This window comes from Emys orbicularis, chromosome 18, assembly GCF_028017835.1.
Source record: "Emys orbicularis isolate rEmyOrb1 chromosome 18, rEmyOrb1.hap1, whole genome shotgun sequence".
In the NCBI taxonomy this organism is placed as follows: Eukaryota; Metazoa; Chordata; order Testudines; family Emydidae; genus Emys; species Emys orbicularis.
The window spans coordinates 22,052,720-22,076,476 of record NC_088700.1 but is presented as its reverse complement, the minus strand read 5'-3'; the positions used below and the strand labels follow the sequence as shown (position 1 = coordinate 22,076,476).

At 56.2% G+C, this 23,757-nt stretch overlaps 1 protein-coding gene across 2 annotated transcripts in view; it reads right to left on the bottom strand.

The window, feature by feature from the left end:
• Positions 1-1,343: 1,343 nt before the first annotated feature.
• Positions 1,344-23,757, bottom strand: part of NDOR1 (NADPH dependent diflavin oxidoreductase 1) — a 35,164-nt gene continuing 12,750 nt past the window's right edge. The window contains exons 9-14 of one of the 2 annotated variants that reach the window (XM_065418756.1): positions 22,339-22,446; positions 20,661-20,775; positions 19,548-19,694; positions 19,157-19,275; positions 7,450-7,544; positions 1,464-1,724 (exon numbers count right to left, since the gene is read on the bottom strand). In XM_065418756.1, the coding sequence (XP_065274828.1) occupies positions 1,580-1,724; positions 7,450-7,544; positions 19,157-19,275; positions 19,548-19,694; positions 20,661-20,775; positions 22,339-22,446 (729 nt within the window). In that variant the 3' untranslated portion in view covers positions 1,464-1,579. Of the gene's footprint in view, positions 1,725-7,449; positions 7,545-19,156; positions 19,276-19,547; positions 19,695-20,660; positions 20,776-22,338; positions 22,447-23,757 lie in introns of both variants that reach the window. The other variant, XM_065418757.1, reaches the window with a different exon arrangement.

Below are 23,757 nucleotides of genomic sequence, written 5' to 3'. Positions count from 1 at the left end.
GGAATGGTCTGTGACAGGTCTGGCAGGGTTTGAACACAGGGGTTTTGGCCTAACCCACCTGGGGAAGGCCACCAACAAACGGGCTGAGGTCAAAGCAGGCCCTGATTACAACGAAAGGGGTGGGGAGCCCCCGAACACCCAAGTCTGTGCTAAACAACAAACAAAAGAAGGAGAAACACGTCCAGAAATAAAAGAATAAAAGTGAGTTGTGCGGCTAACCAGCAGCGTCGTAACGCTCCACCTCGAGCCGCAGACAGCTGGGAAGGAACTGACTTGTGGTGGTGGGTGCACCCCTCCCTCTGGCCCTTTGTACTGGAGCACGAGGATGTGTGGGGCACAGGCATGGATGCGCAGACGCTGCTTCCAGCCCCATTTCTGCCAGCAGGGACCCCAGTGCCAGCACCCCTGGAGCCTAGGAAGGGGGGAAAGCACTGGCTACCTTCACCGGGAGCCCTGCACACAGCTGTTGCTGAGAGTGAATGTGGCTCCTGGAGAAGTCCTCCCCTTCCAGGTGCGGCTGGGCCTTGGATCAGCTAAACCGCAGCCCCCAGCCCCTCTCCAGATTCCAAGTGCAGGTTCTGCATACATTCACTGGGACAGCAGCCCCCTCCCTCTGCCCCGTGTTCAGCTGCCTGCGTGGGAGGAGGCTTGGCTGCTTGGGCTGCTGGCTTGGAGGTGATACAGGAGGCCATTAGGGACTGGGCAGGGAACCAGTGACTTATGCCCCATTTAAACTGTCCTTAGCAGGCATCGGCTCAGCTCCTGGAGGAGTGGGGAAGCTCACACTTCTCTGAGTCATGCGTTCAGGCTCTGGCAGACTCCGGAAGGTGAACTGGCATCAGTGACACCTGCTTCAAGTATTCAAGGACTCACTATCTTCCCTACATGACACCACCATTCTGCAGCAGGAGGCAGACTCTCGGAGAGGAAATACAGGACACCATGGCCTTGTTTACATGGGCGGGTGACTGGGTATACTCATGATTCTGCCATGGACTCACTTAGCCTTGGGCAAGCCATTTCCCCTCTTTGTGCCTCAGTTTCCCCTAACGTGACTCAGCACTTTGAGCTCCGCCTAGGAAAGATGACAGGTAAAGAGAAACTTCCTGTTCCTGAAGAGAGCACATATCTACACAGCCGCTCGCTAACACCCCTTGGCCAGCTCCACAGATACCAGCTCGAGTCCGTCAAACAGCTGTTCTGTGGCCAGCGGGAGAAGTCTGGGGCCTTGGCCTAGACAGGCAAAGCACCAGCACGGCTTGGCAAGGAGACTGAGCGCCCCCTCCAGGCCAGGGGTGAGGTGCGCAGGTAAACAGGCAGCGTGACGGACACTGACGCTGCTGCTATGGGTGCAGGGGCTGGTGTGGGGACAAACCCAGCCACCTCCAGGACCAACACCCTGTCACCGGCAGGGCAACTGTGCCGACTGAGACGCCCTCGGACTGAAGTGTGAGGCTGATACAAGGTGCTGACGGGTTTATTGGACGTTGTCTGTGCCTGGACACTCCCACATAGCTACAAGCATTTGGCTGGGCGGGGGAATGGCCAGGAGCAGGCAGTCCCAGGCTCGGCTCCAGGCTTACGACCAGGTTTCCATCTGGAAGCGATGGGACCTTTCCAAGGCTGTTAGATACTCCTCGGCTTCTGAGGGGGACAGGTCCCCTTCCAACTGGAACACGGATTTTAGGGCTTCTGCTACTGCTGCCGGCATTTGCTTGGCATTTCTGGAAGAGAGAAAGTCTCTATTGTAACTGCAAAGCAGAACACAGGACAGTCTCAACACATCAGCCCCTCCAGCTCCCCCGTAAGGCCAGTTCAGTTCATTCCTATCACTGATGGGGCGGGGCAGGGCTTTCTCTGCAGTCCCCCCTGTTGCTTCTCCAAGGCCCCATGCTGGGCTGGATACAGCTCTCTCTCACTCCCAGAGCTGCGCAGTAAGGGTTGGTTTCAGCTTTGTTGGCCCGGTCGTGGGACCAAACCCAGCTGTGCTGTCCTGACCAGTACAAGGGCAAGCTCCATCGTAGCGACACTCAAGCCCTTTCTCCAGCCCTCCCGTGAGCACACAGCTATTCCCAGCAGGGCTAACCTGGCTCCCCTTGATGCAGCCCATCGGCTGCCTTGTGGGCCAGTTCCTGTGCGGTGGCTTTATAACCGTGCACGGCGTCAGAGCGCCCCCGGGCACGGCGCAGGACACAAGCCCCCTGCAGAGCAGCTTACACTTGAACCAATGCGCTCGCCAGACGGGGGGGTCCAGCGCCCAGCAGGGAGTATGTGCCTGTGGGGACTCAGCTGAGGCACATGGCTACGAGCAGGGGTTCCCGGGCATTAGACTCGTCGGCACAACAGGGGCAGCCTGTCCGGCTTTGCACTGAGGGAGGCCGAGGGGCTTCCCGGATACATAGACCCAAACCAAACCTTGGGTTCCAAAAGCCGTTGTGGCCATTCCCTGGCGAACGGGGCCACTATCTCAGTTCAGCTCCAAGCTCAACCCTCAAAACCAAGGACACGGCCAGCTACGGAGTCATGGACTCACCTCCCCCACATCACAAACCACAGTATAAAGCCGGGCCGTTTCGTCACAGCGCAGCAGCCTTAAGGTGGCCCTGTAGACTGTTGGGGTTTTCCGAGTATTATTTCATGTATGTATGTATGTATGTATACATCTATTGTCTTTAGAGTGATTTTGATCACCAAGGATCTTCTCTGAAGGGATTTCTTAGGTGGGAGATATCCCTCACTATTTAGTAACTGGCGGTGGAATATGATACCGGTGTATCTAGGGCTGCCACGGATCTTCTGTAGTCTGCAGAAGAGGGTCAGGATAGCAGGAGAGTGTCGGCTTGTTTGGAGTCCAGGGCCACCCTTATAAACTCACGTGGCTTTGGTTAGCCACCAGCATGGATTTTGGCAGGCTGCCTACCAGCCCTATGGCCTGAATCAATTTGCTGACCACAGTTAGAGCTGAAAGGCCTCCTGAGACAATCTACATTGAATCAGTCAGTCAGCCAGGTGGATATGCAGACTCCCAGGGTCCTGAGCAGAATGCCCATACAGGCAGGCATTCAGTGAAGACCCTTGGGACCATGGACAGGCTGTATGGTAGCACTGGGTGATGGTCCCCTGCGAGCTGGGTGAACCGTGATGTCCTGCAAGTCCAGAGTGACGAGCTCCAGAGGAGGATCTCGGGAGGGCATGAGGGAGGTTCATGTCACTGTCTGGAACTTCAGATGTTTCCTGGACTTGCCCAGATGTCTGTATCCCACGATGGGGGGCAGTCCTTTCTGCGGGACGCATTACCTTCCATCAGCCCTTCCGCAGGAGTTAGCCACGGTCCTTTGCTGGTTCTACGGCACCTTCATTTATGGGTACGGCCACTGCATCCACTTCTTTGGGCTGCAGGGTGTCAAAGAGACTGTGGGATTTCTCTTGTCTCTCCGACCATTCTGAGTCCAGGTCTGTGAAACTGTGCCAAGCAGCTGGTCAATGAACCTGACCCTCACAACTTTAAATCCAGGCTGGGGGGTTTCTAAACCATCTTTGCGAGTTCAAACAGGAATTAATTCAGGGCAGTCCTATGGCCTGTATTCTACAGATCAGAATGGATGACGACGGGTGTGACAGAATATACCGGGGTGGCCAAACTTACTGAGCCGCCGAGCCACATACCACAATCTTCAGAAGTTCAAGAGCTGGGGCACACCAGCTGGGGCTCGGGGCTTCTGCACCAGCCGGGCTCGGGGCTTCGGCTCTGCTCCAGCTGAAGCCCCAAGGACTTGCAGGTGCTCCCCGTGGGGCTGAAGCCCCGCCACCGCCCTCCGTGCTGGGCAGAAGCCCCTATCCCACCACCCTGCTGCAAGGTAGGGGTCCCGAGCTCCCCCCAAGTCTGGTAGGTGGCGAATGGGTGGGGGTGGGGCTCTGTAAAAGAGCCGCATGCAGCTCGCGAGTCACAGTTTGGCCCCCCCGGAATATACCCATGTCCACTACTGTAATAATCTTTGTACACAGCAGGCCTGGCAGGGTATCGTTTGAAAACTCATAATTTGCTGGTCATTATTGTCCTAGTAAAATACGTGTGGCAACGTTGTATGTGAATTACTCACACACGTTCCAAGTCTGGGGAGTGGCCAAACCGGTTCCTCGGAGACAAAGGGCAAGCTGATGCCTCAGCCAGGTGTAAACAAGGTCAATGGGCTAAGTCAACCTGCTAAGTGGCCAATCTTTAGCAGGAAAGATGAAAACTACATCTTAGCAAAGAAACAGCATGGAGTTCCCGTCCACAGAGTCTGCCTGTCCCTGTGCTCCCAGCAGGACATGCTTCTCAAAGGGAGGACGGGACGATAAAAGGAAGGGGCAGACACCCCAATAGATCCCCTCCTCCTCTCTCTCTTTCTGTGCATCGATTCACTGCACCAGAAGGAACAAGAGAAGCAGCCATTACACAGAAGAAGGGGTCCTGGCTGAAGACGTTTGGCCAGTAAGACTCTTGAGAGCATATGGTGAGAAAAGCTTCACCTGGAGTTTCACAGAGTTTGTTACGTTAGCCATTAGTTGCGTTTTATCAGTATTTTTCTTGTAACATTTCTGACTTTTATGCCTCATTACTTGTATTCACTTAAAATCTATTTCTTTGTAGTTAATAAACTTGTGTTATTGTTTTAGCTAAGCCGGTGTGTTCCAGAAACTCCATCTGGGGTAACAAGATTGGTGCATATCAATCTTTCTGTTCATACAATGATGGATTTTATATGAGCCTGTCTTGTCCAGGAGAGGGCTGGCAGTCCGAGACGTACATTTCTGGGGAAAGCCTGGGCCGGGAGCCTGCTGGGGTCCTGCAGTATAATGCAGAGCCTGGGTGTGGCTGGTACACACAGCTGAAGCTGGGAGTGACTTACCTGCTGGAGGCTGTTTGTGAGCTGCAGCAGCAGCAGAGCAGTGAAAGGGGCAGCCCAGGCTAGAGGGCAGGGGTGACTCAGCTACTCACTGGTCTGGATTGTGCCCTGGGTATGTCACAACAGGGTTCCCCACTGGCCTGGGAACCGATGAGTGTGTGTCACTGGGACACCTACCCTAGGGACTGTCTGGCAACACCAACCCCCACCGAAAGACAAAACACGGAGTAGGGGGTGGTCACTGCAGTGCCCAGACGCACGGACATGGGTGGCAGGAAGCGGCTGGGGCTGCCCTGACAGACTCTGAGCCCACGCACACAAGGCACATGCCCAGACAGGTCTCGCTCCCCTTTGGGTGCCTAGCGCTGGAGCCAGGTGCCTGGGGGTCGGCTCCTCCATTTGAAAACGGTGGCCAGTTGGTCTTTGGGATGATGGAGTTTTGAAATGTTCCCTGAACCTTAAACCGGAGGGTTTCCGGCCAGAGGACACTGCTCATCCAGGCAGCCAGCGGGAGAGGTGCCCCGGGGAGGATGGCATGTCCTGGGTGGCCAAGGAAGACCTAGTGCGCACTTCCAGAACTGCAGAGGAGCTCAGTCTCACCCCCAGGATCAGCGGAGAGGTTCCTGTTCTTGTTGTGGATTGGCAGGAAGCTGAGAGGAACGGTCCCTCCTGCTATTGCTATTAATGAGGACAGAACTAACGATACTCCGTGTTAACGTAGCACTTTACATGCTCCCGGTGCTGGACGGACATTACATCTGCCTTCCCTAGCCCCATTCACCCGCTGACCTCACAGCACTTCCCAGACGTCAGCGATGCCACGTAACTCCCCTGCGTGTGAGACAGCAAGTCTTACCCTCATTCAACAGATGGGGGAATGAAGGTGGACAGGTGACGTGACTTGGCGTGGGTCAGCAGCAGAGCCAGGAATAAGCCCAGATCTCCTGGCTCCCCAGCCTTGCTCTAACCACTAGACCCCACTCTTTGATTAACAACCGTCGGGATTTGATTGGGCTCAGGTCAGAATTCGTGAGCACCAGGTTCTGGGCAGAGATCTCAGGGGCTGTTTCGAGGCAGCTGCACAATGTTCAGCCAGTGACAAGGCTCACGAGTGTAACCTGGCTACGATGCAAGGCAGGGACGGAGTCAGGCAGCACGTGGAGGCCTGGCCAGAGGAGAGAGAGGCTGCCCCAGGAAGTCATTCTCCCAGGGACTAACGGAGCGAGGCAGGGAACTCTAAGGAGCTAGGGAAGCTCCTATTCCTAAGCCAGAGCACAGAGGCTGTCTGACATGGCGCACTGACATGGTGATTTGGAATCGGATTGGCTCTCCTATGAGATGGGGCTTTAATAGTTTTGTTCTTTCCTGAAGATGACGTTGGGCTCTTCCTTTCCCTGGGCCTTACCCTGGGATCCCAGAGGGCTCTGTGTGTATGGAGGGCCAGGCGGGCAGGCTTGGATGAGATACTGTGAGCGGCAGTACCACCGCTATGCTGGAGGGGATACTGATTGGCAAAGAGAAGCACACCCTTCTGAAGGAACTGGCAATGACCACCAGGAACATGTTGCCAAGAAGACTGGAAGTCTTAGGGTCTTGCTGGCTGTGTCTTCACTCCTGTAGTCCCACACAGCAATGGTGGCCCCTGCCGGCAGCTGGCAGACGTCCTCTCTCGTCTCGGATGTGGGCCACACCGTGCTCACTCGTGTCTGTCACCCTCAGCCACATTAACGTAGCTCTGTTTGGGGCTGAAAGCCTCAGCTGGGGCAGGATGTGCCTGGGGCACACTGACAGGTATATGGTGTGTGCTCTGCATTGGTTGACAATTGACTGCTGAGTGCCTGGCTGTTTATAAGGCCCTAAGTGGTCTAGGCCCCAGTAATCTCAGAGTTACATGGCCCAGGGTGCTCGGGTGGAACTCACAGGGAGCTAGAGAGGGGAGGGTATTTTTGTGTCATCTCCTTAGTAATAATGCTGGTTCGCACTTGCACTACAGAGCCTCAAGTCACCAGGGTTGGGATACCGTAGTCAGGCTCTCTCCCCTGTGGGGACGACTGGAATCCGGTTTGCAATTGATCCCTGGCTCCCAGTCCCTTAGGCAGGTCCTCTGGCCATCAGCACAGTATGTTCTGTTCGGGGAAATCCCTGGACTTGTGAGTTCTGTACAAGGTGCTCAGATACCATGAGCATGGCCCTCAGAAGTGTGTGTTCTCAGTTCATGAAATACTGCGATCACACAGGGAGGTGTGTGCAGGGCGGCTAACCCCAACCGACTGCTTCCAGCTACCAAACCCACCTACAGCTCTACCCGACCCCACTTCCTGCCAGCGCCTGAACCAGCCGGCTGTGCCCATGGCAGGCTGTGCCCACTTCGCTCTGCTAGGGCCTCGCCTGGCAGCCTGTGCTGATGGGAGTGCGGGCCGCTTAGCTCCACAAGGTCTTGCCCTGCCCTGTCTCTTGAGGCACCGCTAGCCTGTTAATGGGAGGAAAGATGGTGCCCAATTATAATGTGAACCAGACCTGCTGTGGGAGAGCAGCACTCCTGGTGCAGCGAGATACTCACCCCGCCAGGTAGATGTGAGCGTTCCCACGGCTCAGCAGATCCCAGACCAGTCCTTTGTTCTCTCTAATTCGATGCTGAACATAAATCTTCTCCTCCTGCAGGGAAACACACACCCCATGCTAGCCAGCAGCCATGTCCGTTTATTGGCATAGACACCAGAACTAATGCACTTGCCCATCCCTGGGGTGAGAGCAGATTGCACCGGTCAGTTATTTCCAGTGTTTCAACAGGCCAGTTTATACAATGGACATCAGAGGGCATCAATCCAGGCACTTGGTAGGCGCTACAGAACAAGGCCTTACGATCTCTGCTCACACAGGAGATCCTCAAGCTCACAGACAGACGAGGTCCAGGGGGGACGCGGCACTGGGAGATGGGCACAGCAGAGGGATCACACGTGGAGCTGAGTGGCTATCATAAATGGTTTCCTTTCAGGACACCGATCCCGTCCCTGCTCCTCCCCCTCAAGCAGCTGTTGGCACGGGAAGAGGTGCTGCCAGGCCATAAGTCAGAGAAGCTGCAAGGAGCAGGGTCCCTAGAAGCATCCCCTTCTCCCGCAAGCCAGCGCTGAAATAAGCAGGCAGCGCCGCACTTCTTTAGACAAGCCCAGCAAGGCACTCCGGCCAGAGAGAGTCCTGCACCCGGCCTGACTGCAGCTCCCCTACCTCACCTCTAGTGCCAGTGTTTGAGACCGTCCTGCCGGCATCTGCTCCATGGCCAACCCGGGCTGTGAACCTGACTGCCAGAATCTGCTCCAAACCCCACTCCCCTCCGGGCCTAGCGCTAGCTGGTGCAGGGCTGAGAGGAGGAGACCAGGCTGACTAGGCGATTACCTGATTCAGTGCATCTCCTAAGCAGCCTCCCTCCAGCTGAGCTCCTGTGGAGCATGGGCAGGGATTTAAAGCTGCCCTCCCGAGGCAGAATTCCCAGGGGAGAATGACAGAAGCACCACTGCCTCTGATGCAGCTATGCCCACTGGAGACAGCCTGGCAGCCAGTGGCCCAAGCACAGCAGGGCACTAGGATATCAGACATCTAACTGCTCGTGCTCCACCACGGCCTGCCTGCATGCAACCCAGAGACACATCCAGGGGCCTGCGGGCCACTGGGTGAGGGAGAGCATCTCTCCAGTGTTCCCTCTCTGCCATTGGAGAGGGCTGAAACAATCTCACTGGAGTTGGGTGGGCACTGGGTGCACCTCTCAAACCTGCCAGGGGTCTTTGGCATTGGAGACATAGCTGGGTGCAAGCCCAGGAGATTGCTGTCTTTTGCCCCTTTAGTCTGGCCCTGTAATAGTTTCTGCTTTCAGCAGGGAGGCTGGTCTGGGCAAGATCCCCTGCCAGACGTCCCTGGCTCAAACACCCTCAGTGGTTTCAGTAACATTCCCCCAGCCACTACAGGGCACCCTGCAGTGTCACACTTCAGAGTAACTTAGGCTACGTCTATACTTACCCGCTGATTCGGCGGCAAGCAATCGATCTTCTGGGATCGATTTATCGCGTCTTGTCTGGATGCGATAAATCGATCCCGGAAGTGCTCGCCGTCGACGCCGGTAATCCTGCTCCACGAGAGGAGTAGGCGGAGTCGACGGGGGAGCCTGCCTGCTGCGTGTAGACCCGCGCTAAGTACCTTTAAGTTCGAACTAAGATACTTCGACTTCAGCTACGTTATTCACATAGCTGAAGTTGCGTATCTTAGTTCGAACTGGGGGCTTAGTGTGGACCAGCCCTCAGAGAAGTGGAGCAAGGTCCCATGGGAAGAAAATGGAAGGGAAAAAGGAATTCAGGAGAGCTGGCAGTTCCTCAAGGAGACAATATTGAAGGCACAACTGCACACTATTCAGATGCGAAGGAAAAATAGGAAGATTAGTAAAAGGCCAATATGGCTCCATCAGGAGCTCTTTAATGACCCGAAAATCAAAAAGGAATCCTACAATAAGTGGAAACATGGCCAAATGGATAAGGAAGAGTACAAAAGAAAATAGCGCAAGTGTGTAGGGGCAAAATCAGAAAGGCTAAGGCACAAAATGAGTCACACCTGGCAATAAGAAGTACTTTAAATACATTAGGAGCAAGAGAAAGACAAAGGAAAGTGTAGGTCCTCTACTTAGCGGGGAAGGAGTGCTAACAACTGATGTCATCAAGAAAGCTGAGTTACTTAATGCCTATTTTGCTTCAGTCTTCACTGAAAAGATTAATGATAATTAGATACTCAATAAAATGAATACTGACAACCAGAGGAAAGGAACACAAGCCAAAATAGGGAAAGAACAGGTTAAAGAATGTTTAGATAAGTTAGATCTATTCAAGTCAGCAGGATCTGATGAAATTCATCCCAGGGAACTTAAGGAACTAGCTGAAGCAATCTCAGTGCCATTAGCAATTATCTTTGAGAATTCCTGGAGGATGGGAGAGGTCCCAGGAGACTGGAGAAGGGCGCAAGCAGCACCTATCTTTAAAAGGGGATCAAGGAGGACCCAGGGAACTATATACCAGTCAGCCTAACTTCAATACTTAGAAAGATACTGAAGCAAATTATTAAACAATCAATTGGGAAGCACCTTGAGGATACCAGGGTTATAAGGAATAGTCAGCACGGATCTGTCAAGAACAAATCATGCCAAACCAACTTAATTCCCTTCTTTGAGAGGATTACTGACGTAGTGCATGGGAGAAGCAGTAGACATGATATACCTTGATGTTAGTAAGGCTTTTGACATAATTCTGCATGACATTCTCATAGGCAAACTAGGGAAATGTGGTCTAGATGAATATACTATAAAGTGGGTGCGAAACAAGTTACAATACTGGAATCAAAGAGTAGTTATCAATGGTTTACTGTCAACTTGGGAGGATGGATCTAGTGGGGTTCCGCAGGGGTCAGGCCTGGGTCCACTATTATTCAATATTTTCATTAATGAATTGGATAATGGAATGGAGAATATACTTATAACATTTGCAGATGACACCAAGCTGGGAGGGGTTACAAGCACTTTGGAAGACAAGTTTAAAATTCAAAAATGACCGTGACAAATTGGAGAACTGATCTGAATTCAACCAGAAGTAATTCAATAAAGACAAGTGCAAAATACTTCACTTAGAAAGGAAAAATCAAATGCACAACTACAACATGGGGAGAAATGGTCTAGGTGGTCGTACTGAAAAAAGGCTCTGGGGGTTATAGTGGTTCACAAACTGATGATAAGCCAACAATGTGATTAGGGTGACCAGATCACTGACATGAAATATCGGGACACGGGGGGCGGAGCAAAAAAAAAAAAAGTAAATAAAAAAAGCTGTTTTGCAGGTGCCGGGGGAATTAGCAGGCCACGGCCGCGCCGCGGCCACGTGCGCTGCCCCCCCAAGGCCCCGGGCACATGCGGCGCGTCCCACCGCCCCGCGGGGAAGGAGCCACTGGAGCGCAGCCGAGCGGGAGAGGCGCGGGGCTCCGGACCCCGGCAGCGGCGGGGGAGAGCGGCTCAGGGCCGCGCGAGTGGCCACGTAAAGTTTATCAGCTGGGGGGGTGGGGGGACCCTGGCCAGCTCCTCGCCCCTGTAGGGGGGGTAGCGTCCCCGCCCCGCGCCAGCATGTCCCGTCGGCCACCACAGGCCAGGTAGGGAGCCAAGTCCCCCCTCCCCCCTCATCCTGGCTCCTCAGCTGAGCGGCATTCCTCCTCCCTCCCAGGCTTGAAGCTGTAATGCCGGCGCAAGCCTGGAGGGAGGGGGTGGTGGCCGGCTTCCAGTTCCTGGAGCTGGAAGCACCGGGTGGGCAGGCAAGGGGGCTGCTCCCCCAGGAGGGAGACGGGGGGGGGGGGGGCTCAGCTGAGGAGCCAGGACGAGGGAGGAGGGGGGGGACTTGGCTCCTTACCACCCCCCTACAGGGGCGAGGACTGGCTGGGGTCCACCCTGAGCCGATAAACTTTACATGGCCACTCGTGTGGGCCCGAGCCGCTCTCCCCCGCCGCTGCCGGGGTCCGGAGCCTCGCGCCTCTCCCGCTCGGCTGCGCTCCCGTGGCTCCTTCCCCGCGGGGCGGCGGGATGCGCCACATGTGCCCGGGGCCCTGGGGGGGGCAGCGCATGTGGCTGCGGCGCGGCCCCCTTGCCCGCCCGGTGCCCGTACTCACCAGCTCCAGGAAGTGGAAGCCGGCCACCACTCCCTCCCTCCAGGCTTGCCCCCATTACAGCAGCAAGCCTGGGAGGGAGGAGGAATGGCACGTGCTTGGGGAAGAGGCGGGGCCAGGGCGGGGATTTGGGGAGGGAGCCAATGGGGGAAGGAGGGGGCAGAGGCAGGGTGGGGGTGGGGCGAGAGCCCTTCCGGGAGGGCAAAATTGCTTGTTTGTCCAGTGTCCCGACCGCACATCGGTCAGGACGTGGGACAAACAAGCAAATATCGGGACAGTCCCGATAAAATCGGGACGTCTGGTCACCCTAAATGTGATGCAGCTGCAAAAAAGGCTATTACGACTCTGGGGTGTATTAACAGGAGTGCTGTATGTAAGACGTAGCAGGTAATTGTCCCGGCTCTACTCGGCACTGGTGAGGCCCCAGCTGGAGTACAGCGTCCAATTCTGGGCACCACAGTTTAGGAAGGATGTGGGCAAATTGCAGAGAGTCCAGAGGAGAGCAACACAAATGATCAAAAGTTTAGAAAACCTGATCTACGAGGAAAGGTTGAAAAAAACCTGGGCATGTTTAGATTGAGAAAAGAAGACTAAGGGGGGAGCTGGTAAGAGTCTTCCAATATGTTACAGGCTGTTATAAAGAGGACTGTGATCAATTGTTCTCCAGGTGCACTGGAGTGAGGACAAGAAGTAATGGGCTTAATCTGCAGCAAGGGAGATTTAGGTTAGATATTAGGTAAAACTTTCTAACTCTAAGGGTAGTTAAAACTCTGGAACAGGCTTCCAAGGGAGGTTGTGGAATCCCCATCATTGGAAGCTTTTAAAAACCAGTTGGACAAATCCCTGTCAGGGATGGTCTAGGTTTACTTGGTCCTGCCACAGTGCAGGGGGCTGGACTCGATGACTTCTCGAGGTTCCTTCCAGTCCTACATTTCTATGATTCTATGTAAACATAGTAAAGGGGTAACAGGTGCTTTACCAAATGGTTAATCAAATCAAAGAGATTGTTGGAGAGACTTGAACCCTTAGTCCATGCCCATCTGTAATACCACCTACGGATGCGCTTACAGCCAGGCTACTAACACAGGCTACTAATGTGGGCTTATGCTTATGAGTGCCATAAATCATTCAGTAACCCATTATAAATGACTGATATATGCAGCCTTAACCCAGTGAGACCCAATCCAGACACCACAACAGGTGACTGACACTTCATTGGGGGAGGGGAGGGATAGCTCAGTGGTTTGAGCATTGGCCTGCTAAACCCAGGGTTGTGAGTTCAATCCTTGAGGGGGCCACTTAGGGATCTGGGGCAAAATCAGTACTTGGTCCTGCTAGTGAAGGCAGGGGGCTGGACTCAATCACCTTTCAAAGTCCCTTCCAGTTCTAGGAGATAGGTTATCTCCATTAATTTATTTTATTTATTTATTTATTTCCACCCCCACTGAGCCAGGCTCCTGCAATTTGGTACATTACAGGACACCAAGTACAGGAAGACATCCCACGTACCAACTTGACCTTTGATGGAAGGGCAATTCCAGGACCCCTTTGAGCTACAGTCTGGAGATCTGGAGCACACTGTCCCTATGGGAGATGTCCCCAAAGTAACCTGTGATCCTGTCTGGCACTGTGGCAGGCCATCAGTGTCATGAGTGCATCAGTTATGTCCATTCATTCCATGTGGGAGCCATATTGGGCAGGGTGCTGTAAGGTACTCTGAGGTGCACAGCTCTATGGATCAGATTTTGGCCAAAAAAGTCATTAAAGGCGAGTGAGTGTGTGGCAGCCATGGCCACCCAAAGCTCAATGTCAGCATCATTGATATTAATTGGTGAAGTGCTGACAGCAGTCCTGCCAGGCTGGGGCTCCGAACAGGTTCTGAACACCCAGAGCCAGCTGGGAACACCAGTATTCCGGGGGGATCGCAAGCACCTACATTACAATGCCTCGTCTAAACCGGAATGTGGCACGCTGAAAATAAGCCAGTCAGATGGGTTCGGATTGGGATCAGTCTCTCTTTCCTGCTTGGGAAGAGGCATGGATGGGGCAGGAGAACTAGGGGAATGAGAAGGTGGTTGTGACACAGGTGCTAGCTGGCAAAGGGTTCGCTGTTCTTTCCAAGCAACTCCTGTCTCAGACCTGACAAACTCACTACACCTAATACACCACTTTCATAGCATTTATCCATAAAGGATAGCATGTCTCCACTGAGAGCTGGTAACTTATCAATACTCATTGTGAGACGTGTGTACGGGTTGTATTTAAGGAATAATGTAACTATGCTGAAAATTATGCCCTTATGGCCTTGGAGTGAAAGTGAGGCAGCAGGAAATCACGTGTCTTGGTGATGTCCCATTCAAGCAAGAAGGAATTGTCACCCCTCTCTGGCTAGCTAGTTGTGTAACGTATTGCTCAATTGTCTACCACTGCAACAACCCAGAAAAGTCAATGGAAAACCATCAAAGAGAACGATAAAGATCAAAACCACTTGGCAGTGAGAAGGAACAATCTGACAGCGAGGGGATCACTCTGTCTGCGAATAAAGATAAAAGACTGATTCAGTATATCACAGGGTAGAGAAAGACACTCTGTAACCATTCACTGAGGAGGCAGCGGGACAAGCAGGGGTGCTTCATGAAAGATTGGGTTGTGGCTCCTTGGGGCCAGCAAACACTGTGAAAGTCTGAACTTTGGGGGTGAGAATCTACATTATTAGCTAAGAAAAGGAACTGGTAATAAGAGCCAGCACTACTTCATGTTTGATTATTTTGTTTTGTATTTTGTTTGGTTTCCATCATTAACACTTGTTTCTATTTGAATCTCTCTTCTTTCTTAAACAAATTTCCTTTTGTTTTACTATAACTGAACTGGGGTAGTGTCCCTTTGGGAATGGAGGCTCTGGGATTTCTGTGGGTATCACGTGATCAGGGCAGGACACCACAGGGGGACCTTTGAAGGGACTCAGGGGCTGGGTGCATCTATTGTCAAGGGGCAGGACTGGCATAGCCCAGAGGTGAGCGCTTGAGTAGCTGACAGGCTGGTTTGTCAGGGAGCTGACACCCAGCTGGCACAGGTAAGACTCCCTCACACTGGAGGCAGGTGGCACCAAGGTGACTCACAGCTCTGGTGCCCCAAGAAGTGTCACAATGACTTTCCCACCTTGGGAGCAGGGGGCAGATTCTGATCAGCTCCTGACAGGCCCAGCTTAGGACAGGATCTCTGAGCAGGGGCACTCATACGAGTTAACAAGCTCCCGAAGGGCATGGACCCTGTATCAGCAGAGCATTCTGGACAAGCTGTTCCTTTAGGCCACATTTCCTTGGAGACAGTGTCAAATAATGGTATCACTACTATTCGCTGCGCATCAAATTTAAGGGTGCTCTACCTCCCCGGGCCCCACAAGGGCATCTTTCGTGGACTTCTCATCCCCATCGCGGACAGACCTATCTACCTCCACACACAGCACGAGACAGGAGAGTTTCAAGCAGGGGATTGGATTAGAGGACCTCCTGAAGTCTCTTCCAACCCTAATATTCTATGATTCTAAGCACAGATACAAATCCAATCCCTGTCCCCTCCCAAAGGAGCTATAAAATATCTTACCACAGAGGAACATCAAGGCCTGCCAAGGTTGGGCTGAGCCCAATTCAGAGGGGTTTAAAAAAATACATCAAAGTGACCCGATTGTTATAATTCACCTGGATTTTCAGAAAGGTTCCGAGCTGGCCCCTCACAAGAGACTGTTAAGGAAAATGATCAGGAGGTAAAAGGCAAAGTCTTGCTGTGGCCTAAAAGCCGACTACATGATAGGAAAACAAAGCTCTGTAGTGAAAAGCCTGAAGAGGGGTCGCCCCAGGGCTGGTGTTGGGAATGCTGCTCTCCTGGATTAATGCAAGATGGGGAGGAGGACGCAGACAGGAAGTGGGTGACACGCACTGATGACACCGGGTTGCTTTGGCCATCTCTCCTGTGAGTTTATGGGAGAAGACGCGGTCTCTGGGTCTGCTTTCCACACCTCTGGAGCAGCGGGGTCCACCTATTCCTCTTGCGGTCAATTAATCAGAGGAATTTAAGAGTCCAGTTGGATATTTGCTCTACTTTTAATCCGAGGGTTGGAGGGGTTTAAGATACCTTTGTAAAATCAATGACACATAAAGAAAGGAAAAACTGGGCCAGTTAAGAGAGCTGGAAATGAGCAATTAACCATTCACACCTTATTCGGCAGATAGCAGCTCCAGAGTTAGCATGGCACTTTTTGCCTGGCTGGCTTGCTTTGGGATTTTCATGGTGGTTTGACATCTGGACACCACAGCTGTGCTGCTCACAGATGACTGGGACAAGAGACCCGATGAAGAGAAAATGCAGCCCAGGAAAGAATGGAGAAACCAGACCAAGGTGGCCCAGTGCTCTGGGCAAGAGGTGGCAGGACTCACAGCCGTCAGCCTGGGCTCACTGAGGAGCTGCCGTGCTGCTTGCAAAGGTCTGACGCTCTGCTTCAGTCTTCCCCAGAGCCCTCCTATACCAAGGTCAAAGGGCAGCTTGGAGATGGCTGGTTTTAAGCAACTGACCGACTGAGCTGGGCATGGGAGCAGAGAGGCTCCGTTCAGACAGGGTTACCTTTTCCTGTTTGCTCGTTGATTACCGTGGCAACCGCCAACCCTTTGAGAGCTTAGGACCCTTTTATCTACCACATTTTGCTCCACCAAAGTTGATTAACACCATATCTGGGCTGGGTTCTTACTCGTGTGAGTACCCATGCTCAGAGACCCTCCTGCTTCCACAAGCCCCTTCCGACGGGACGTTACACTACACTCCTATTGGTGACCTCCCGCATGTGGCACTGGCACGGAGAGCAGCCGGAGACCCCCGCAGAGCAGAGACTTTAACCACCAGCTCCCAGGAGGACTCCACTCGGCTACACTTGTTCCCAAAGGGAGATAGTGAAAACGGCCACTATAGGGCATAGCGGGGACCAAGCCGACTGTATAGTGCCATTACCCCACCTGGCTTCTGGGTGGCACTCCAGCCCCATGGGAACTGTTGCAGGTGGACAGAAAGAGATGGAAAAGAAGCCATCCTTCCCAGTGGCCTGGGGCAGGTGGACGGGCAGAGCGCTGCGGGGCTTGGCTGCCTGCCGTGGGGCTGGCTCTGCCAACTGGGGGCGTCTCTGCATCTTTAACGGACTTTGTCCCCCAGCACCTGCAAACAGCCCAACCATCTTTGATGGGATCAGACCAGATGGGGGGGGGTCCCAACCGTAAAGTGTTCATGGGACACCGGCATCAGCCCAGCCCCCTCACTCCCCTCCCCTGGTGACACCGGCATCAGCCCAGCCCCCTCACTCCCCTCCCCTGACATCAGCCCAGCACCCTCACTCCCCTCCCCCGGCAACACCGGCATCAGCCCAGCCCCCTCACTCCCCTCCCCTGGTGACACCGGCATCAGCCCAGCCCCCTCACTCCCCTCCCCTGACATCAGCCCAGCCCCCTCACTCCCCTCCCCCGGCCCAGCCCCCTCACTCCCCTCCCACGACCGGATGACACCGGCATCGGCCCAGCCCCCTCGCTCCCCTCCCCTGGCCTGGTGACACCGGCATCGGCCCAGCTCCCTCGCTCCCCTCCCCCGGCCTGGTGACACCGGCATCAGCCCAGCTCCCTCGCTCCCCTCCCCCGGCCTGGTGACACCGGCATCAGCCCAGCCCCCTCACTCCCCTCCCCTGGTGACACCGGCATCAGCCCAGCCCCCTCACTCCCCTCCCCTGACATCAGCCCAGCCCCCTCACTCCCCTCCCCCGGCCCAGCCCCCTCACTCCCCTCCCACGACCGGATGACACCGGCATCGGCCCAGCTCCCTCGCTCCCCTCCCCCGGCCTGGTGACACCGGCATCGGCCCAGCTCCCTCGCTCCCCTCCCCCGGCCTGGTGACACCGGCATCGGCCCAGCTCCCTCGCTCCCCTCCCTCGGCCTAGTGACACCGGCATCGGCCCAGCCCCCTCGCTCCCCTCCCCCGGCCTGGTGACACTGGCATCGGCCCAGCCCCCTCGCTCCCCTCCCCCGGCCTGGTGACACTGGCATCGGCCCAGCCCCCTCGCTCCCCTCCCCCGGCCTGGTGACACCGGCATCCCCCCACTCACTGGCAGCACCTCTCGGGGCTGAAGTGCGTCACCAGCAACGTGTGTCTCTGGAATCCGGCCCCACTTCAGCTGGAGACAGGTCACACTTAAAATGCTGCCCTGATGCGGCTGCACCATGTAGCACTTCAGTGGGGACGCTCCTAGCCGACAGGAGAGCGTCTCCCGTCGTAGGTTCAGTACTCGCCTCCCCGAGAGGCGGGAGCTAGGCCGACACAGCGCTGTCTGCACCAGGGGATACCTCGGTATAACCACGTCCCTCGGGGGGGGGACGGTTTCACACCTCTGAGCGACACTGTCATACCGCTCTCAGCCCGTAGTGTAGACCTGCCCTCGAATGACTGGGAAGGGGAGGTGTCCAGGGTGCACGGGAAGCAGATGCCCCTGCAGGCCACGTGAACCCTGCAAAGGCTGTCGCATGGCCTGAGTGGGGTATAGCTTGTGCTAGGGGCAGCAGGACGGTGGGGACCTGCAGCTGACAGCGCCAGCCCCTCACAAGCAGCGGGAACGCCCTCCCTGAGTGCTGGGCTCGTCTCTCAGATGGCCCGACAGAGAAAGAAAAGGTCCGGCAGGGTCTCAGACACCTGCTAGCCAGGGGCAGATGCCACAGGTGAGCAGGCAGCAGTAAGGTGCAGGGGCAGTGCCCTGGGGAGAAGCCCGATGCCATTACCTAGCTGCAGGAATCCTGCACAGGGACCTCTCCCAGGCCAGCCCCAGTGCCCACCTTTCAAACAGCCTCTGGCTAGAAGGGGTCCCCAGTGCCCCAGGCAGGCCCCTCCCAGCCTTCTCCTGCCCAGGGAGAGCTCCTTCTCTGAGGCTGCAGGTCCCCCCAGCGTGCCATCCTCTTGCTGCACCTTCCACTCTACCCGTCTGGGGCACACAAAGTGGAGCACAGCTCCCCGGCGAGGACATGCACTGGCTGGGAATGCGTCACCACGCTCCTTTCTGCCTTGGCCCGGGACGGGGGCTTTGGAAATGGAGGTTGTGCACTGACGTATTTCCACTGAGCGTCCAGGCTGATCCCCAACCCCGTCTCTCTCAGGACTCACCTCCTCCCCTTCCCACACCGCGGGTTTAACAACAGAAATAACATGACACCCCCTCGCTCCTGCTCTCTGCCTTCCCAGCCTGCAGCAGAGAGAGATTGCTTTGGTATGGGGGAGGCGATGTGACCCGATGCAAGGGGCTCTCTTTGTAAAGAAAAGCAAAGCAAAGGGCACAGGGAGGGGGGCCACAGTGCTGGTCGAGGTCTGGGACACATCAGGCTGCAGTTCTAGTTTGGATGCAAGGCCCCCCCACCCCGTGTCCTGCTCCAAGGCGTCTGCCATTTAGCAAAGAGCCCCTGCCAGTCTGCTGCAGGCAGGGGTGTGCTCTGCCTGTCACTCAGCAACAGGGTTCAGCAAAGCCATCCCACATTGAAAGCCCGTCACAGGGCACTGGCCCCTGCACAGTTACTAACCTGGTCCCTGGAGAAGGCTGTAAAGAGAGTCAGGTGCCCGCTCTTCACCAGCTCCTGCCACTCAGCCCCGCAGTAAAAGTCCTTGGATTTCTGGCGGCAGCCAAAAAATAAATAGTTCCCTGCAGAGAAACAGAAGGGGCACGTTGGAGTGAGCAGAGCTCCTCGAGGACTCGACTCTGAGCGGAGACACAGCCAGCCTCCCCCCGTCCCGGGGCGCACCCCGCCCCCCGTCCCGGGGCGCACCCTCCCCCTGTCCTGGGGCGCACCCCTCCCCCCGTCCCAGGGCGCACCCTCCCCCTGTCCTGGGGCGCACCCCTCCCCCCGTCCCGGGGCGCACCCTTCGGTGGCAAGGAGGGGGCCTGCAGGAATCATTCCCAGGCGAGCTCCTCACCTTTCCTGCCGTGTGCAACGCGCTCTTGTATGGCTGCTCTGAAGGGTGCCACTCCCGTGCCAGGGCCAATCATGATGATGGGGGTGTCGGGCTCCACAGGGAACTTCATCCCCCCCCTCTTCACCCACAGAGGCACCCGGACAGCCCCTGCAAAAGGACCAGGCCAGGTACAGTCAGGCCCTAGAACTGCAACTGCAACGTAAGCAGCAGGCATCCGCCTGGCAGAGCACTGCGCTGGGGGAAGCTTGGCCTTGTGCCAGCCAGCCATCATCAGGTGCTATAGGGAGAAATACAGCTAGAGCAGAGAAGGAAGTGGCAGCCTGCATGTCATGGGCCCGAGGAAGCCGCTAAGTGCTGCAGCCCTGTGGGCACGCTCAGGGCATTTGGGGAGATGGACTAAATACGACCCCGTCGTTCTTCCATCCATGGAGCCAAATCGTCATTGTTCTACCAGGCGCCGGAGTGAACCCCAGAGACCATGGCAGTGGCACAGCAGGGAGCAGCCGCAGGGCCAGCTCCTCGCATAAACCTAGCCCTGGTGGGTGGGAGGGGCAGTGGTGGAGGAGCATCGGTCACCCCGATGATGGCGTTCGGAGCGGCAGGACTGACCACGGTGAGAGCAGTTGGGAAGGTCCAGCTACCCTGACAAAGGGATGGCTTCCTGCCCCCCGTCTCCTCCCCGGGGATCCCTGTGACGGAGCAGAGGGCCACGCCCCTAGGGAGGGAGAGGGCTCTCTTGAGACGGACAAGGATGATGCATTTAACAGAAACACTCGCCTGCCCAGGGTCAGTGCAGGACCCTGGAGGCTGGACTCAGCACTTGTTCTGCAGCAGGGTTTGGAAGAGGGAGAGGAGCTCGGGTCCTTAGGGTGGGGGCTGGATGGATCAGGCAGTCAGAGAGGGGCTGCGTGCCAAGGGGAAAGCAGGGCAGTCAGCGCTGGGTCACTGTTCACAGAGTACCATGAAGAGGAGGGAGGCCGGGCCTTCGGCCTCTCGCCAAGCTAACCCGTGCCCAACTCCGTGCAGGCTCTCTGGCACAGAGGGGGGCATGCCCGTGGCCTAGGGGCAGTGGGGCACCCAGAGCTCTGCCTGTGATCCCGAGTGACCAGTTACCTTGCTGCGGGCGGAGGGATGCCAGCCAGGTCGAGCAGAGGCCACGTCGGGGTTTGCTGAGGCGTGTCTTGTACTGCACCACAGCCAGGAGGATCTGGAGTCTGTTGGGGAGAGCCTGGGTGCAGAGAGGTGTGATGTCAAACAGCCTGGACACAACAGGCCCACCGAGCCAGCCAGGCCCTCCCGACTAACACCACGGGAGACCAGGGCAAAGCCCCGTGTAGCCCCGCAAAGGGCACCTGGCCCAGCCAGAGATGAGCGCAGTGGGGGTGGTGCAGAACCAGAGGGACCGATGGACTCAGCTGATGCGGCAGGAGATGGGACAGGGGAGTGGCTGGAGCACTGGTTTGCAGGAGGGGGCCTGTGGTCTGGGGCAGCTCCTGGGCCCGATGCTCTCCCCATCCGGGAGGTACTTCCTAGCCTGAGGCTGCCATTTTGACAGCAGATCAGGGAATCCCTCCTTTCAAAGCTCACCCCTGACTGGCCAGCCCCTGCAGGCACGGAGCGCCTCGCATGCAGGAGACGGTCCCGGCAGAAGCCCTCTCGACACCACCAGACCGAGGGGACGGGCCAGCCCCTGCAGGCACGGAGCGCCTCGCATGCAGGAGACGGTCCCGGCAGAAGCCCTCTCGACACCACCTGACCGAGGGGACGGGCCAGCCCCTGCAGGCACGGAGCGCCTCGCATGCAGGAGACGGTCCCGGCAGAAGCCCTCTCGACACCACTAGACCGAGGGGACGGGCCAGCCCCTGCAGGCACGGAGCGCCTCGCATGCAGGAGACGGTCCCGGCAGAAGCCCTCTCGACACCACCTGACCGAGGGGACGGGCCAGCCCCTGCAGGCACGGAGCGCCTCGCATGCAGGAGACGGTCCCGGCAGAAGCCCTCTCGACACCACCAGACCGAGGGGACGGGCCAGCCCCTGCAGGCACGGAGCGCCTCGCATGCAGGAGACGGTCCCGGCAGAAGCCCTCTCGACACCACCAGACCGAGGGGACGGGCCAGCCCCTGCAGGCACGGAGCGCCTCGCATGCAGGAGACGGTCCCGGCAGAAGCCCTCTCGACACCACCAGACCGAGGGGACGGGCCAGCCCCAAAGGCTGAAGAACCCCAGGACGGAAGGGAAAATCCTACTAGCTACTGGGCAACTCCCGTTCACGCCCTCACTCCCCACGGGACAGGCGCCTGAGTGCCATCTACTGGTGGGGACAGGCAACGACTACACCCGCTGCCTTACATGACCCATGCTGGCGATACAATACCACTGTCACACCCATACCCAGACTGCAGGGTGGCCCAACAGTCCCCACCTGCGGCACGCCCAGGCCAGACACCCCTCACCTCATCGCAGCCCTTGGTCCATAGGGCCGGGGAAATAGCAGGGATCCCTTGGGCTACATTCAGCGCCAAAGCTCCCGTGACTCCCAGGGGCGCAGGAGTGAGGAAACGTGAATGGCCAGAGCTGGAGGTTGGTGCCTATACGGAACTGGCCATTCAACAGTCTCCACAGCAAGGGGTGGAGCCTGTGAGAGTTGTGGAGTCTGCAGGATAAAGGAGCAGACAGCTCCTTCCTCTCTGGGCACTGTTGGGGTCCCGAGCGAAGAGCCTTCTCAGGGCAGTGAGTCGTCAGCCCTAGCCCAGCGACTACGTGGGAGAACAGGAATGCTGGAGCTCCTTACCAGCATGGAGGAGGCGATGGAAAAGGCACGGGGCTGGATCCGGGGGATGAGGTCCAGCAGGTAGTCAAGCGGAACAGCACAAGTGGTGTGAGGGAAATCGCAGAGGACCTGGGAACACCAAAGAGATGTGAGAAAGGAGGACAGGACCAGGGAGATGGTCTGCCCTTCCTTCGGGATGGGCCCATGGAGAGAAACCCCTGAGCCTGGCAGAAGCAGCCCTTTACTCAGCTGTCCAATGCTGGTAATGACACAGATGGCATCTGCCCAACACCCCCCTACACAGCCTTTCAGGAAGGATGTTGATAAACTGGAGAGGGTTCAGAGAAGAGCCATGAGATTGATACGAGGATTGGAAAACCTGCCTTAGAGCGACACTCAAGGAGCTCAATCTATTTAGCTTAACCAGTCAATAAGAACCTAACTGGGGAACAAATATTTAATAATGGGCTCTTCGATCTAGCAGAGAAAGTGTAACACGGCCCAGTGGCTGGAAACTGAAGCTAGACAAATTCGGACCGGAACTAAGGCCGACGTTTGTAACAGTGAGAGTAATTAACCTTTGGAACAACTCACCAATGGTGGTGGTGGAGTCCCCATCACTGGCTATTTGTATATCAAGGTTGGATGTTTGTCTAACAGATCTGCTCTAGGGATGATTGTGGGGCAGGTCTCTGGCCTGTGCGATACAGGGGGTCAGACGAGATGATCACAATGGTCCTTTCTGGCCTGGGTGTCTCTGACTCGACACACACGGCTACCACTCTGTTCTCCTGGAAGGCAACCTGTGAGCGGGGCAGCCTGCGGCCACCTCCTTGGCACTGGTAGGCCCTCCAGACGTGCTTGTGCTCTGCCCACCCCCACACCAGAACCCTCCGTGGGCTCCCAGCCCTTGTCTCCTTCACAGAGTGCTCCGCACCGGGGAAAGGGAACCTGGTACTGTGGAGAGCAATATGTACCGGACATAGTTTCAGCACTGGGGCATGCAAGCCCAACCTTGCTGCCGGTGTCTAGGGCTTCCTGGCCAAACTGTCTAAGCCAATAAAGAAGGTTCTTTTCTTGCCCTTCCTCCCCCGCATTAAAAAACCTGGGAAATTCCATAGGAAAAAAATGTGTGTGAAGGGAACAGCAAAGTTGCAAATTAAGTCCAAGTCAGGGAATGTCCAGGTCCCGGTGCCCTTGTATGTGTGCATTACACCCCGGGTCTTTCAGCCCAGGATCACGTGCATCCTCGTTCAGTGCCCAGCTAGGACAGCGGGAGGTGAAGGAGATGGGACTCATCGTGAGAGAGCCCTTAGCCCTCCAGTAGGGTAGGGAAGTGGGGCTGGGGGCTGACAGGGAGGAGAGGAGCAGAGGGGAAGTAATCACATGCAAGGAGGGCACAGCCTAATCCTCCAACACACTAGGACGACCCCCACCACT